General features: G+C 35.8%; 1 protein-coding gene across 1 annotated transcript; it reads left to right on the forward strand.

Moving 5' to 3' along the window:
• The first annotated feature begins 2,810 nt into the window (after window positions 1-2,810).
• Window positions 2,811-17,738, forward strand: tfr1b (transferrin receptor 1b). The gene is made up of 19 exons (XM_007252333.4): window positions 2,811-2,925; window positions 8,029-8,080; window positions 8,329-8,551; window positions 9,544-9,748; window positions 9,938-10,075; window positions 10,164-10,251; window positions 10,874-10,996; window positions 11,115-11,207; window positions 11,307-11,446; window positions 11,551-11,720; window positions 11,798-11,914; window positions 12,316-12,401; window positions 12,508-12,571; window positions 12,804-12,871; window positions 13,179-13,246; window positions 13,517-13,607; window positions 13,711-13,941; window positions 14,265-14,417; window positions 14,553-17,738. The coding sequence occupies exons 2-19, from the start codon at window positions 8,036-8,038 to the stop codon at window positions 14,781-14,783; spliced, it is 2,334 nt and encodes a 777-aa protein (XP_007252395.3). The 5' UTR covers window positions 2,811-2,925; window positions 8,029-8,035; the 3' UTR covers window positions 14,784-17,738.
• The last annotated feature ends 209 nt before the right edge of the window (window positions 17,739-17,947 follow it).

The following is a 17,947-nucleotide window of genomic DNA, read 5'->3' on the forward strand; positions in this document are numbered from 1 at the left end:
TAATGTTAAATGGTTGTGCAAATGTTGAATTACCTTAAGGTCCTCAACCTTCTGCCTTTTGAATTAGAATTTTACATTCCATCACCATACAATTTCCAAGAACGGTTGAATGGAGGCATGATAAAGTGGTTGAACTTTCATTTGCAGTAACTGTTTTTTAACTTGGCACCAATTCTTTACCATACCTGGGGGTATGTTCATGTTCACTAATTGTTTTACTGTTCAAATGTTCAGTCAGATTGGTAGTGATGGGTAATATTCTTTATATTCATCAGCTTTACTACAGTGATGTACGTTTAACACTCTGTTAACCATAGGATTTTCTACTTGTAGTAATAAAAGCTTTTTTGTTTGTTGTTGTACAGTTCCTACAACTGAGAGAGAATAAAAATGAAATTGTTCATTTTCATAATGGCATAGTTTTTTCCTCCTCCACACAATTTTGAGCACCACGAATGTGAGCTAGTTTATTATTATAAGGTTTAATGTACAAAGTTGTAATAACATTGCCATATCAAATATTCACAATGTTGAATTAACATACCTGTCAAGTTTTGGACTTAAAAATAAGGGAAATTTTCCGTCACCTGCTTCGAGTCGCCCACCAACCCAACCGAGGTTCAGAATCCCTTATATTTTAAGACAGGTTTACAATAAATCTAAAATAACCACCTGGGAACATTTTACAAACTACAATTAGATTATCAGAATCTGACAGGTCTATCTTTGTTGACACTGAAATGTTGTGGACATTCCTACATATGTAATTCTTATAATACAGCCTAAGTAAAACCCTTTTCTAGACATTTACATGAAATCATCAGCTTTTACAAAAATGACATGGACCAGATATATTGCATAAGTAAATATTAGTCCAAAGGGGCCTAAACAATTAATAATTTAATTAATACTTCTTTCTATTGATCAGTCCAGTCCTGTCAGTCAGTTAATTTCAGCCCTCTTCACATTTTCTCTCTCTCCAGATCAACCATCACTTCTGCCCCTTCTAAATAATAAATTACACCACAATACTCTTAAACTAGCCCTGAACTAATAAAATAAATACAGTTTCGTTCATTATAGCTTACAGTAGGCCTGCAATCCTAAATTAATAAACACAGTTTGAAAATGAAATAGTTATTGGCTGATCAGGGCAGGTTGAACATCTAATTGTAAAGTTAAGCTAACTGAGTCACAAGTTGTATTTTCTTAAGCACACAGTCGGTTTGATCCGACTGTTTCAGAAACAACGTCATCATAGTTTACATGTTTAGCTCCGTTACCTCGCTATATATCCAGATATGCTTTACCGTCAGCTGCTCCGACTAGCTCTCACAGCGAGGGGGGCGGGGCTTTCCTACATTGCGCTCCGCGAAACCAGGAACCTGATTGGCTGTTTCACCTGAAAGGCGGGACTTTCTCCTTGAACCGGCACTACCATTGGTTAAGAGACACACAGTGACCAGTGCCCTGTCGCCTCAATAGTAAAGTTTTTATTTTATTTTAATATAATACGGGAAATTTACGGGAAAATACTAATACGGGAGGACGGCGGGAAAGAGGAGTAAAATACGGTAGTTTCCCGGCCAAAACGGGAGACTTGACAGGTATGTGAATTAACCATAACAAAAATGTTGAAATGCCAGCTGGGAAATTGGAAAATGCATTTTATATTATATTTAACACATTCAGTGGTGATAAATATCTGCACAGCTCAGTTTTCTGGTGCTGAAACGCTGCACTTCACTCGGGAGGAAGGACAGATAGAGAACTGTGTTTCAGCGTCTTGATCTTGCCTGAATCTGCGCTATTTACTCACTGGCTCTGTCCCAGGAGGCTGTAAACTGAGGAAAGCGTGTTCAGGAGCTCTGGACTAGGAAGTGTCTACGTGACTAAGCACATGCTTCCCGCCTGTCTGCTCGCCGGGCTGAGGGCTGGGGGCAGCAGCGGGTGATTCAGCTCTCTGAGCCGAGTCTTTACAACTGGCACCTGATTCTTTAATTCACATGTGGGTATTTCTGTATTTCAGAGCAAGGCTTCAATCAATATTGTTAAATCATGTAATAAGAAGGGTACTTTAGAATGATTAATTGTGAAATGCACCTAAATATTCATTACATTTTTTCTCTGATAACATGCCCATGTGTGGCCTGTAAATGAAGCCCAGCTGGATCCAGAATGTTCCGTCAACAGGTTACATGTTTGCCCCACCTGGGTCAGTGAACTCATGTTTCTATGCTCATTTATTTATTTACATACTTATTTAATAATAAAAAAAACTTTTTTACTTCATTATCTCGTTCCCAAGCCTTAATAAGTCGTGACCGAGCCTTAGGATCTTATTCCGTCGTGGCCATGCATTATTATTATAATTTTTTTTTACATAATGTCAATTCAGGGGCTTAGTTAATGTATTTTCTACATTGTAAACTAATATTAAAGACATGAATACAATTAAGGGGCACATATGGAATTATACAGTAAAGTGTGTTTGCTCCAGGAACTCCTTCATGAAGCTGAGAAAACTATTCCAGGTAACTCTCCCTCATGAAGACACTGAGATTAAAATAGCAAGAGTGTGCAGATCTGTCCTCAAAGATAAACGTGGTACTTAAATAATCTAAAGTGTAAAACATAAGCATACAACAAAACATATTCCTGTATATCTTTACTGACTTATAAAAAATCATAAATAGAAAGAAAACACATTTAGAATGAGGAGAGGTGTGGTTATGTCGCTGAAAGATAAAACGCTTCAATGTGAACTGTGAATCGGTTTGACAGGATAATATGAAATGAACCGATTCGCAATGATTCTCTGCACTTGACCTGCAAGAACAGCGTGGGAGCAGACCGGTACCGCGTGTTCCTGCGAGGAGCAGAATCCAGCCATAAGATCCCCCCTGATTTCAAGCTCAACTTTAGGTGAGACGCATGCGCTTATTTAGCAGAACCTCACCGGCTGTCTGAGCAAAGCAAAGACATTTCTTTTTGCAGTTTATGCCTTTTTTCTCTCGTTGCAATGCTAGAGCTAGCTAGCTTAGCTTGGAGGCAGATAGTGGCTAGCGTGGAGCTGAAGAGACTCATTCATAAATTTGAGTTAGTTTTTGTCAATTTAACCATTCTAACTAACTAACTAACTAACTAACTAATAACGTGCAGAGTAAAGACAGAATGTCTGACCACCCTATGCGTTTTATTTTGTACATTAGCTAATCAAGCTAGCTATTTAAGCTATATAACGTTATAGCTGAAATGGTTTGATTTCCTGTTAGCTAACGCTAGCTAACTTTGACCATGAACTTGTCCAGCTAGCAAGCAAGGTAGCCTTCTGCTTAATATATGTAGCTACTTTAAACCATGTAATAGCTATTAATAATATTCTATGTAGTTAGCTAGTTAGGTTAAACGTGTTTCTCAGATGTATTGCCTGTTTTATTACTTAAATCCTCAGAAAGTAATTAGCTGGCTAGTTAAATTGGTTGAGCTGTCAATTGAATTGGCCAGCTAAGCTAAGCTAACAGGCTTGGCTTTATCTTGCACAGTTACCAGGGCTACCAAGGCTAGTTAGCATTAGCCCAACTGTCACTACTATAACTAATGCTGCAGGTCTAGCTCCAGTATCGTGAGCTAGTCAGATTTATTCATGTTAACTAGTTAGCCACGCTCTATCCTCTACTAAACAAGCTTAGTCTGTGAAGCTGAGTAACTTTAAAATCCTATAACCAACCTTATCTTCCGGTTTGGTGTTTTGACCTTGATGTCACTGAGCTGAACTCACTGTTGTCCTCCACATGGTCCTAAGCTAGCTAAGCTAAGCTAACCTTAACTATCTGAACAACCAACACAACGTGGCTGTGAAGATCTAGCTGGCTAACTTAGGGTGTGACCCATTCAGCTTGCTATATATATATATATATATATATTTACAGTCTTATGTATGTTTGTGTATCTGTAGTAGCAAATATATTAATGAAGGTGTGCACATGATTTTAGTTTTTATATGATCTGATTAATTAAATTAATTTACTTAAATAGAATATACTAAGATTGCAACAGGGAATTTCAGTAGATAGAAATTCGCTCCTGTCAGTAACCTGTAAAAAAAAAAAAAAAAAAGTGTCAGATTTTTTTATATTTTACACTATTCCTGAAATACAGCTCTGGAAACAAATTCAGCTTCTAAATCAGTTTCTCTGATTTTGCTATTGATGGGTTTATGTTTGAGTAAAACTAACATTTGTTGTTGTTTTGTTCTATAAACTATGTGCAACATTTCTCTCAAATTCCAAATAATTCCAAAAAACTTTTGTAATTTAGAGCATTTGTTTGCAGAAAATGAGAAATGGCTGAAATAACAAAAAAATGCAGAGCTTTTAGACCTCAAATAATACAAAGAAGTTCATATTCATAAAGTTTTAAGAGTTCAGAAATCAATATTTGGTGGAATAAGTAGTTTTTTAATTACACTTTTCATGCATCTTGGCATGTTCTCCTTTACCAGTTTTACACACTCCTGGTGCAAAAATTCAAGCAGTTCAGTTTGGTTTGATGGCTTGTGGTCATCCATTGTCCTCTTGATTATATTCCAGAAGTTTTCAGTTTGGTAAAATCAAATAATCTCATCAGAGCTGCATATGAAGGTTATGTTTGCATCGTGTTTGAAAGGAATGTAAAGGAAACAATAGCTTGTTTACCACTTTAAATTGTGGTGTTTGTTACAAATAAAAAAAAAACTAGTTATGTAAGACATAAAACTCTAAATCGTAATTGTGGATATTGCATATACATAGAGAATAGCAAGATTTAATTTATATAATTTTTTGTACTTTTATATAATTTTTATAATGTTACAACCCCCCCAAATATGAGCCCAAAAATCCCATATCATTATATGGCTTATTAAATGAACTTGTATGGAGGAGCTAATATATAACCACATAATGGCTTCACAATGACAACAGCAATTTATTTTTAAGGATGAAATGGCACCCTAATCCAAATTGCTTTGCTCTTATGCCGTCTAGATCAGTGGTATGAAATATATTGTCACTGAATAAAAGTTTTAAATCTGTTATCTTTAATATCTGGTATGAAGTCTTTAGCTCATTTGGTCTTAAGCTTGTAGGCTGCTTAACAAATGGAAGAATCAGTGCACACGGTTCCTAGGCTTCATTGTTTGGCATTTATACTATGTTACTTACCAAACCTGCTTGCAAAGCTGCTGTCCAGCAACAGCATTCTTTCAAAGATAAGGGCTGAAAAGATGGATAATGCTACATTACAGTTACAAAATGATTTAGTGTTGTCTGCCAGTTCTTTTTAATCTTTCAGTGTTTAGATACGTATACACTTGCTGTAAATGTGGATTTAAGTAATACTAAATATTAGTTTTACTTATTTGCTTGCTTTTTCATGAAACACACGCATGTTGGGTAATATGGAGTTGCTGGTCCATTACTTGATGTTGACCTGACTTACCCCTTACTGATGTGGGTGTGTTTTTGAATAAAGATAACAAAAGAACATTTGAATCTTTTTTTTTTTGCTAATGTATTGAAACATTGTTGATCTCCGATGTCAGAATTGATTTGTTCACATTGACTTTTATTTAATACAAATTTAACATATAACAAGGTTTTATATGTATGGATCGTATTGAACTTTACTAGGTTAAATATGCAGAGCTCAGCCTAACCATTCAAAACCTTTAAATGAAAGTTGTCTATTAGGCAATTTTAAGGTTGTTTTTCCATTATCAAACATAAAAGATGTAAGGCAACAAAAAATACATTTATCACTGCACATTGATCTTAAAGGAATTGTTTTGCTAAAAGTGGTTTATCATGTAGTTGTACCAAGATTTTGGTCTTAATAGTCAGCCAAAGTCATAGTTTGATTAGAATTGTACTTGTAGTTTGATTAGAATAGTTTGATTAGAATTGTACTTGTAATACTGAGAAAATATTGGTGTCCGCAATAATAATAAAAGTGCAATAGCGTTTCTTCTTCTAGACAAAACAAATAAACTCCAGATACCATTTATGACTGACTTTGATTTTATAACTGGTTTATTTAGTCAGAGTATTTACTTAGATTGCATTTGAAGTGGGATTTATGATATGTGTTTAAGTTTTAACTGCATCCAATGTAACTAATTTAACCACGTCCTTATCTTTTTTTCCCCTATTCTTTCTTATATAGCCTAACTAGGTCATGTACTTTCTTTAATAATTTAGGCTATACTCTTTATAAGCTGTTGTTTGACCACTGACACATTGTAACCTGCAGTGTTTACCACTACTCGTCCTTTTCCATTCACTTTATTGAACAAGCCAGGCCGGCGCTGTGTGCCATGCGCCAGTCTGGCGCCTTTCTTATCTATTAGTTTTTTGTTTTTTTGCTTTGGCTACTTTGTGATGTAAATAACTCTTCAAACAGTGCAAGAGCTTGTTTTAAGAGAGAATTAATATGCCTACCAATGGCTGAACTGATGAATTTAGGCAGCTAACCAAGCATAAGTGTGGTTCTTTGATAAATTATTGCTTGATTTATCCATGTCTGGCTATAGCAAATAACGGCTAACAAGGTTTCACCACGCATCCAGAGTCTGTCAGTGTTTGTGACTCTCACATGGTGTGTGGGGGTAATGTGATATGCTCTGAGAGAGAAAACCATGCTTTGTGAAAACCGATTGTCCTAGTAGTTGGATACTGTGCTTTTAGACAGGGAAGCATTATGGTTTTTAGTTCATTGAAACTTGGTAAAGGAAGGAGTTATATTACCATTTTCCACAGAAAATGTCCTGTGGTGCAACCATACAGCAATTATCTAAAACGCTTATAGAAGCTTTAGAATGTAATAGAAAAATGTTTAATCCATCCAACATGTTGTTAATCCTGGTGTAAATTGTAATCTCCTAAATTTAATCCAGTATTTTATGACAAGGAAATTATTTGCACAGTTAATACCTAATGAGTCATTCAGGATCTAAAGTACCTAATTAATAGGTGGCAGTTCAGACTTAACTGTTCTTTGTAAAAGGAACTTATGTTGTGAAACTATCGGTTAAGAATTGGCGGTTATTGCGTCATTGTGGGGGACTTTTTAAGGAAGTGCTCATCTTCTTCTGAAATCAGTTTTGTGGTCAAACTTTGAAAGGTGCTTTTATGCTTTTAAAAGCTTGAGTGTTTTTACATGGCATGATCCATTTTTGTACCTTGCTTTCAGTTCCCGATATCTTTTTTTGTAAGAATGTATTAGTTTAGTGTGTGTGTATAAAAAAGCATGCAAACTACAAATCTATGTGCAGTAAATATGAAAAGGAAGTAAACATTTTGTAAATAATTACATAAAAAGTATGGAAAAATATGTATGAAAACCAAATGCACTGTTCACCCAAAACATTAACACTGCCTTCTTGTTTCTACACTTTTTGTCCGTCTTATATATTATTTTCACCAAGCATATAGGAGACTTTTGTATTTCTACAGTTACAGACTGTAGTTCTTTTGTTTTTCTGCATACTTTATTCTCCTCCTTTCGCCCTGTTCTTCAGTGGTCAAGACCCCACAGGACCACCACAGAGCAGCTATTATTTGGGAAGTGGGTCATTCTCAGCTTTGATCCACTCATACCAGCAGAATATACACTAATACACCACCACCATATCAGTGTAACTGCAGTACTAAAAGTGACTCACTTTACAAATAATACCTGCTCAGTGGTGATCTGAGTTACAGTCTGAACACAACAATTTGGAAATTAAAACAAAGAGGCTGTCCTGCAATGATATGCTGGGGGCTGTGGTTATATAATTCCCATATTGATTCATGTCTTTACTTTGTCTACAACTGGTACCATGATGTCTGGATAAGCAAAACGGAAAAAAACACAAACCTTGAACTTTGAAACAGTACAGATGCGCATATAATGCAGCAGAGACTCCAGAAGAGGCAGATTCCCAGAAAAAAAGCCTTTCTGTGCACTTTTATGCTCTGTTCTTATTTTGTTGTCTTTTCTTTTCAGATCTGTCATGGCAGGGCCAATTAATCAAGCAAGAGCGAAGATTTCAAAAATAGTAAGTATATTCATAACGAAAAGTCAGACATTTCTAGTACATTCCTCTTATAGGCTCCTTTCTTGTTTTTTTTTTTTTTGCAAGTTTGCTTTGAGTATTTTGTAACATGAATTTTAGGCACAAGAAGAAAGTGATTGTTCAGTTGTGTGGCTGAATGGAATAATTGTTGAAATTTGCTACTTGCTAGGACAAGTGAAAAAGCACTATAATGTTTTTATTTTGTACTGATATTGTTCTTTTTTTTTCAGTTTAATGGGGAACCACAGTCATACACACGCTTCAACTTGGCCCAGAACACTGATGGGGACAACAGTCATGTGGAGGTAAAGCTCTCTGGTGATGGTGAAGAGGAGATGGACGGGACTGAGGCAGGACACCACGGTGCCTCCAACACCTACACCCAGAAGCCACTGCACAACTATAAGAAAGTGTGTTACATCGCACTAGCGATTCTGATCTTCTTTCTTGCTGGTATGTTACTTCAATAAGTCAGTAAGCCACTGTGATATAGAGCTGTAATGATGTTGACAATCTTTTGAGTGAAAAATGTACTGTGTAGTGTTCTGCAATGTTCCTTTTGTCACGGTCATATTAACATATAGTAATGTGATATGATTTTTTTTCCCCAAACTCGTTTGCATGGTTTGTAAGTCATGAATTGCTGGAGTCTGCCATTTTAAAATGGTGGGAAAAAGTATAGCATGAGTGTTTGATAAGACAGCAATACTATGATGCCTGACCAATTACAATACACTACTCAAAGTATAGGGGGCTTTATTGCACTGTAAAAGAAAATGTTTTTAAAATAGACATTTGACCTCCAGTTTCTAGTACTGTGTGACTGTAAATAACTGACCATTCCATTTTTAAAGATGGCTACAGAAGGCTTTACTATTAGGAGTTTGATTTTCTTCACCAATAGCACTACCCCCTATCTCAGCCTGTGTATACAAGCAACAAGGCCAATGAGCTCAGGTCTGACCATTCACATTATTGTCGCATGCCCATAAATCAGATTTTTGTCACATTTAAAACACAAATTCTGAATTGATTAACTTTGGCTTGGTAATGTGAATGTGGCCTCTAATTTCACAATATCCCACAATATTATCAAACTGTTATTCTCTGTTACTGCTGTTTAAGTGTATTATTGTACATTGGCCCATATATTTAACTTCTTGGAGTAAGAATGCTGATCCAGGATCAGTTGAAGTGCTCTGTTGGGTTGAAATCTCACAGCACATTTATTAAACAAAAAAAAAAATTAGAACACATGCATGTATTATCCTAACATATGGTGCATTGTATTATTATTAATGATATTTTTGTAACTAAGCCCTAACGAAATGTCTTTACAGTAGCTTGTAAAATGTATCTTATAAAACAGTCCTGTTGCTGCTTGCCAGATCTAGCACATAGCCTGATTTTTTTTTTTTTTTTTCTTTTTTGTATGTGTGTATCAGGTTACCTTATTGGCTATGTGACACATCGTAAGACGGATGCAGGCAAACTGCCAGGCTCTGAGGGAGTGTCATGCACCAGTGTGCAGCCAGACAAGGGTAAGGATGAAGGAGAGATTGTGGTCCCTGAGCCCACCCTGGACTGGAGTGACATTACAAGCATGCTGCAGCGGCTACTGACCTCTGACGATTTTGACAAAAAACTAAGGTACTAATTGCTCACTTCTTTGGAGTGGTTTCTAATTAAGTTAAGGTATTTAATGTAAATATATTTTTTAAAACCAAAAATCTTAATTAAATTAAATGAATTTCGTATTTCTCTATGATTAGCTATTTCTTTGACAATTGTGTTTCTAAAATTTCCTTTTTTTTGCCTCTTTCCCCTCCGCTTTCGCAGCGAATTTGCTATGGATAAGCATGAGGCAGGCAGTGCTAATGATGAGGGTCTGGCCACCAAAATATTGAACATTTTTAAGGGCCTGGAAATGACCCCATGGTATGACGAGCACTATGTTCAGCTACAAGTTCCGTCCAGGTCAGTACTACCATGAAACCTTATAAATGGCAAGTCTGTTAATTGCAGGCTTCTCAAGGTCATTCACTGATGTCTTGTTCACAAACAGTGGCAATCGAAACAAAGTCTTCTTTGACTCTGAGGCGATTGGACAACCCACAGGATACTTGGCCTACAGTGCTACAGGAACTGTTTTGGTAAGTTTTTTGTGCAGGCTTATTGTTCTCAGGAAGGGGCTTGTCCTCATGAACCAGCTTTAGACGTAATAGAGTCTGATTGTTTTAGTGAAAACGTGTTGTGTAAAAGTCAGAATACAAATGGCAAATGTCTAAGGTGTCCTACAAAATAAATCAGACAAATATCTTAACTTGTCACATCATGTAACTCAATATAGAGTATGTTTACATGCACTTCATAATCCATTTATAAAGGGGGTCTTGTAAACAGTAAGGTTTAAAATTTGACAATGAAACGTAAGGATTAAGTAATTTTTTTTCTTCTAGCTGATGTGTGTTCATATTAAGGCTTCTTATGATAAAAGAAAAAATGCAGCATAAAGTTTGTGTTTAAGAAAAAGATATGTTTACATGACATCTTATTCTGTAAGAGTATTGTCTGTTTGCAAACTGAGTGCGTTTTTCTAATATCTGATTACCTAAATTCATGTAAACACATTTGATTGGATTATTAACAAACTCTGATGTTCTGCAGCAATCGAAATGTGAAGTGGTGTGTTTATTATAAGTTTGTGGAAATGTGTTCACTCTCAATGATTTGTGAAAGTGCTTCTCAAGCTGACTATTTGTGATCTTTTTAAAGGGCAAAGTAGTGTATGCTAACTATGGCCAAATAGAAGATCTGAAGTACCTGCAGGATGTTGGAATGGACCTTCTCCAGAGTGTTGCTCTCATAAGAGCAGGGAAAATCAGCCTAGCAGAAAAGGTACTGCAAACATCACACCTCTCACCAGGTTCCAAAGGAAAGAAAAAGTGCATCGGCTAAACTGTTTAATTTTCCCAAATAAACTGATATCATCGTACTGTATCTCTTTTAACCATAGGTTGCCAATGCTGCTAAGTATGGCGCGGCCGCAGTTTTGATCTACCCAGAACACGCAAATGACTTTGATGGCAGCACTGAACTCTATGGACATGTGAGTTCTTGTACTAATATGTTCTGAGCTGAACTCCCCTTTTCCTCATTTGAAGACACTTATTTTCCTTTTTCATTTCTTCTTATCTATATCATGTAGGTCCACTTTGGAACAGGTGACCCTTACACTCCAGGGTTCCCTTCTTTTAACCACACCCAGTTCCCTCCTGCCAAATCCTCAGGTCTGCCTAAAATACTGGCTCAGACCATCACTGCAGACATGGCCCTCAAAATCCATACGTAAGTTGTACTTTTAGCCTGCAACCATATTAAATATATCATTTGTAATATTTATCTTGTTTTTCTGTGTATATATAATATTTGTAAACTGTTCTAAATCACAGGAAGATGGGTGGAAAAGCAGCTCCTGACGGCTTTCAAGGAAACCTAAGAGGCATAAGCAGATACTTCCTAGGAAGTGACAATGACCTGGTCAACGTAACCGTTAACAATGTTCTAACTGACACCAAAATCACTAATGTCTTTGGAGTCATCAAAGGTTTCGTTGATCCAGGTGAGTCATGGACAGAGCTTACTGTGCATTTAGCATGAGGCCATGTAAAATATGAACTCACAGAATTGTTTCTGCAGATCGTTATGTGGTAATCGGCGCCCAGAGAGACTCTTTTGGCAAGGGATATGCCAAGTCCACAGTTGGGACCTGTCTGCTGGTGGAGCTCGCTAGAGCCATCACACAGATGAAGAAAGGTAGAGTGAAGCCACAACTCATAGCTTTAGTCATATACACTGTTGGGTATAGTCAGTTTAGTCAAATTTACTATGAATAAAACAAATACTATTAGAAAACCATTCACAAGAAGTCGTAATAGGCTTAGCATTCATGTATTTTGTGCAGCTGGTGTAAAGTGGTTGTTTTTATTGTGTTTTTATCTTTCTTTTTTTTTCCTGTTAGTTGTATGTGATCGAATGCATTATTTTATAACATTAATTGCAATGTGTCTTTAGCAATATTCTGCTTACTTGTATATTACAATAATCCTTTCCTTTCAACTACATTATTACAATATTCTGGGTCATTAATCAGCTGTTTAAGTAATATATATATATATATATATATATATATTTATTTTTTTTTATTCCTCTTGCAGAAGGATTTGTGCCCAGGAGAAGCATTGTGTTTGCCAGCTGGAGTGCCGGGGATTACGGCAATGTGGGAGCTACTGAGTGGCTGGAGGTATGTACTAATCCTACATTGACTGACTGTGAAAAAGGAATATCAAAATGTTATATATCTTTAGCATTAATATATAATCTAAAACCCCATGGTCTGTGTTAAACAGGGTTATCTGGCCTCACTGGACAAAAAAGCATTTACCTATATCAGCCTGGATGGTGCAGTTGTGGGTATGTCAACATTCGTCTTGACAACGTTTTATTAAAAAAAATTATGTTAAGTATTTTATGTCACGTTAATGACCCATTGTACGTAATTAAGGAAAATGTACTGGCCTAGGTTCATTTATGAACGGGACATTTTTAAGCACATATAACATTTTTAAATCACAGTTTTAATCACAGTTTTATAACAGTTAAATCACATGTCGGAGTATATAGTTGATCTTTTTTTTGTCTACAGGTGGCAGTGCATTTAAGGCATCAGCGAGTCCGTTGTTGTACAGCCTTCTAAAGGAAACACTGAATGAGGTTGGCAGAAATGCTTTCTGTTCAGTATTAGAATTTAATAGCTCCCATGCACATTGTATTTCCAAAAAATGCAACTTTATCTATTTTTTTTTTTTAATTCTAGTGAGTATTTTATTTATTTCTATTGGTCTCTATCAGGAATTTGAAAAACTACCAGATTTAAATAGTCAAAAATGAAAAATGTTAAAAATACATACAAGATTTTTGCATTATAGCAATGCTGTTTTATATTTTTATATAGTATACACACAGCACATGTTCTGATCTGTTCAATGCGGTAAGATAATGCTGTGTATCTCCTTTGAAGGTAAAGAGTCCAACAGATAAACAGGCGACCCTGCTCCAAACATTTGCTCGAAATGATTTTAATAAAGTGTAAGTACAGATTTACTGACTAACAGTTGGATTTTTGAAGGTGCTTGTGTCATTTAGTGTTTAAGCTTCTTCAAACTGATATTTTAAATTATATATATATATATATATATATATATATATATATATATATATATATATATATATATATATATATATATATATATATATATATATTTGCAGGGTGTTTTGGCAATCAAATTCCATTGTAATGAAAAAGCACATTTTAACTCTAAATACACAGCCTTCATTTTTTTACTTTACTTTATACAGTCTGGAAGAACCCATGAAAATGCAGGATGGTGCCTACCCTTTCCTGGCTTTCTCAGGAATTCCCTCCATCTCCTTCCGCTTTTCAGATACGGTGAGGTTTTTTTATAGAAAAAACACCTGTGTGTTCTCTTCTCTAATGGTGTGACTGACTGTGTCCTTTTCTGTTTTCTTTAATCCTATATTGATTCTACCAGACCTCTTCAGACTACAAGTTCTATGGAACAGATCTGGACAATAAAGAAAACCTGGACATTGCCACTCAGCAGCGACTGCGTGATTACTGTGTGTCTGCTGCTCAGGTGGCTGGGCAGATGGCCCTCAGACTGGTACACGACCACATTTTGAGGCTGGACGTGACCTCATATTCTCGCCTCATCAGGAAGCATGTGGCCAGTATCAACGGTCAAGTCATCCAGCTCACACATGTAAGCGCATATATATATTTTTTATGTTATGACTTCAACAAAAATAACATTCAAAACAAATTTGTTTTACATTTACAGCATTACATGTCATTAGATTTGAAAGAAGTGTTTTCCTCATCTTAGTGAAGAATCATATCACAATCTTGGAAATGTAGTCAATGGAGAGAATGTTAGAATTTAAAAATGTTAAAAAAAAAAATCTTGTCTTTATGGACAAAGTTATTTAGGATTGTTATAAAGAGTTGATTTTTTTAAGGCATGCTATTAAGCTCTTTTTTTTATTGTACACCATTTTAAAATATTTTGTTTGTGATGTCTCATAGGCTGGCAACTTGAATTCACCCCTGAAATCTCAGTGGCTGATTACAGCTGCGGGCTCATACGGCCGTGCTGCTTCCTCTTTGTTGAATGACATTCAGAATAGTGAGCTCAAGGACGATGAGATGAGTCGCAACATCAACGATCGTATCATGAGGGTAAATATTTTCTCTCTGTCCAATTGCAGACAGTATTCAGACTTTCTCACTTTTTCATAGAAGTCACAGAAGATATGGTGGGCAGGCTTGGTGGGCTTTGTGGTGAACTGACGTGTTTATTGTAATCTGTCACAGGTGGAGCACAACTTGCTCTCCCCGTATGTCTCTCCTAGAGAAGTTCCTTTCCGCCACATCTTTTTTGGCACTGGTAATTTCACTGTCTCTGCTCTGATTGACCACCTTAAGAATCCGAAGAAGGAGGATGATGACCTTCTGCGCAACCAGTTTGCCTTAACCACTTGGACCATCCAAGGCTGTGCCAATGACCTGGCTGGAGACGTGTGGGCCTTGGACAACTTGATTTAATGAGCAGTGTGTTTCATTGAAACACACAGGCGGGCCTGACATTACTGTTTGTTTAAGGTGTCGATTACTGAGGCAGAGTGAGAAACTGAGTAAAGGGTGCTTTATCGTTTAAGAAGTCAGAATCTTTCAATAGCATAATTGCCAGGTGTGGCTTATAATATTACATAATATAATATATGATTAACCTGGCCCAGTACAATGAACAGTTCAAGATGAATTATACGAATATGAAAAACTTAATGACATGAATTACTGTTACTAAGTCCTGCTGAGCTGCTTATTACAATTTTCTAGTTGAATTCTACTGACATAACCCAGGTTTAAGCCTCAGCTAGGGGCTGTACTGTATTAAACAATGACTGAATTCACTAATACTTCAACTGTTAGTATTAAAGCAGACAACTACACTGAAGCATATCAAATTTAAATAATTACAGCATAAGGTAGTAATGATTTGCACGAGATTTACGTTGTAATCAGCTTGGTTTATTCTGGAAAGTCAAAGCTGTCTCGTGCTGTTTCATCTAATCAGGTAATTGGAGAGCAAGTCCTCCTGAATGCTTCAAGTAGTCATAGCTGCTAATACAGTATTTAACCTGGTTGTATCCATTTGCATTTATTTCAAACCCCCAAAAATCAAAGCCCTTGCAGGGGCTCTGCCTTTGCCATATGTTTGTAAGTGACTGCCTTACCCGTTCAACGTTAACAGAATTATGTTTGTATCTTATTTATTTATCAGTGACAGTGTTCACTATAAATGTGTCTTTCTTTTTATTATCGGAAGCAGTGCCTTCCATAATTGTGACGGTTATACTGTCAGTTTATAAAAGCAGCATCTGCTATCAGAAATACATGTTACCAACAGCTGTCACCAGAAATTAAATCTGGACATCTTTTCTAAAGAGAAAGTAATGCATCTTTGTAATAATTATCACCATTTAGCAAAAAAAAAGGAAAATCAGGAAAACTTCATCGTTCTTAAATCTAATTTTTAGATGCACTGCATCTGTAGTGTATTACAGTGGACAGATTTTCAGCAGACAGTTTCCTTGTACTCTTTGTATATTTATTAATAATAAATAACTAAACAAAATGGAAAACCTGTTAACTCTAAACACATGTAACAGAAGTGTAAATAGGTGTAAAAGAAAGTGCTTATTGACTTCTATTGTAAATGTGTTTTGAGTTGACTGATTTTTCTGTTTTTTTTTTTTCTAGGTACATGGAAATGTTTGGGATATTATTGTTCATAGTAGGTGTCCATATGCTGCAGATGTGGTAGCTACAATATTAGATTATAAAACGCTGATGTATTTCTTAAATGCTGAACAGTGCAAAACAAAGCTTAGCAATTTCCCACAGATATTGTGAATTTTATCAAATGTTCAGCATTGCTCTTTGTACAACTTTTCTATTTGATAGAATCTGAGGAAAAATAATCTTTTAATTGCACCTAAAATATCTGGCCATTTCTGTGACAAAGCGTTTTTTTGGAACATTTATATTTCTATCCTGAAACATTATCGGGAGCAGTGTCTTCCATAATGTCAAGTGTGAAGGTAGTTTTTGCCTACCAGCGTGTATATATCGGGGGCAGTGTCCCTCATATTTCACTGTAGGGTGGATTAACTTATCGGGAACAGTGTTTCCCATAGTTTTTTTATTACATATTTATTTTCATTTTTGATGTTAATGTGGCTTTTTCTTGTGTTTCTGTTGAAGTCTGTGTTTAACTCTTAAGACAAATATGGTGACTCCCCAGTAGTTCCTTTTCAGCCTTTTCAGGCTGATGTAATTGTGTTTACTGTAAATGTTACCAAAATATTCAGCCTGGTGGTTCTGGGCTGAATTGCCTAAAAGCTGATTTTTAAGTGGTCGAGTGAGCATCATACTGAACACACACTTATCTCGCTACCATTAAGGATGATCTTAGCACCATGCTACTGTACATTTAAAACATCTACTATACCATAATGTGTAGGATTAGAGATTTTACATCATAATGTCTTCCTCTTGTGGTTTCAGTAGCTTTTTCTGAAAAGGTAAACACTGGGGAGCATGTGAATATTGTTGTTTCTGAGTTCCTTGAGATTGCACATTTCTTTTTTCTGTTTTTTATTTGTTTGTTTTTTTATTTGATTTCTTGAAATTGTTGTCTGAACAAAACCTTGCATTTCCAGTTTTACATATGAAAACTGACAGATCTTTACATTACAAAAACATTCACATTTCATGATAAACAGATCAATAATAATGGACCAGAATTGAAATTGTCTTCCTACGTTAGCCAAAAAATGGAAAATAAATTTTGTTAATGCAAGGTTTTGTTCCAACAGTGATGAAATAGCGCTTCTAGAGTCTTCGTTCAGTGTTTGCACTTTAGAGTTTCATGGCAAAAATCTGCTAATGGTTGTGGTGTGCTTGCAGTTAGGTTGACTATATGGCTTCCTTTTGGCATCTGTTACTGTCTCTGGTGGATTGTAATGCATATTAATCTCTCTCCTTGTCTTAAGCCACATTTGTTCAGTTTTGTAGAAATCTACATATTGACAATGAACCTGATTGGCTATTGCATGCTGTTTCTGGACTCACAAATTTAGATGTCTTAAAAATCTTATGCAGTACAGTATTCAGACATGGAAATCCAGAGAATTGATCTGTATGCTTTAGTTTCAGAAAGGTGCACAGGGTTTATTACACTGAGATTGGACTGGTAATTCCTCCATCTATAAATGATTTCATGTTACTGTGTTTAATTGAATTAACAAACATGTCTTTCAAAACAAAAGTATACTGTGTTACCACTGATGGTAAGTTTTGACATTAGGTTGTCAAAGTCATGAATTGGTTTAGTTAAAGTTATTTTGGATGGACTGTGTAAATTGGAAAATGTTTTCTCTGATCAATCTGAGTTGTCTTTTGCTGTGTAATAAACATGCTGTATGCTTACTGTCACCTGCAAATGTGTTTCTTATTGCTTTGTTCTATTAATTTACACTGTGACATACAAATGTAACAAACATGGAGAAAAAAATCCAGCATTAAGCATTAACCGCTGGATTTTTTGACAACACTTTGTGTTCAAACTCAGAACTACATGTACTATCTATTAATAATAAATCACAATAGATGAATTATATGATTAAACACAATTAATCAGTTTA

This window comes from Astyanax mexicanus, chromosome 1 (assembly GCF_023375975.1).
Source record: "Astyanax mexicanus isolate ESR-SI-001 chromosome 1, AstMex3_surface, whole genome shotgun sequence".
In the NCBI taxonomy this organism is placed as follows: Eukaryota; Metazoa; Chordata; class Actinopteri; order Characiformes; family Acestrorhamphidae; genus Astyanax; species Astyanax mexicanus.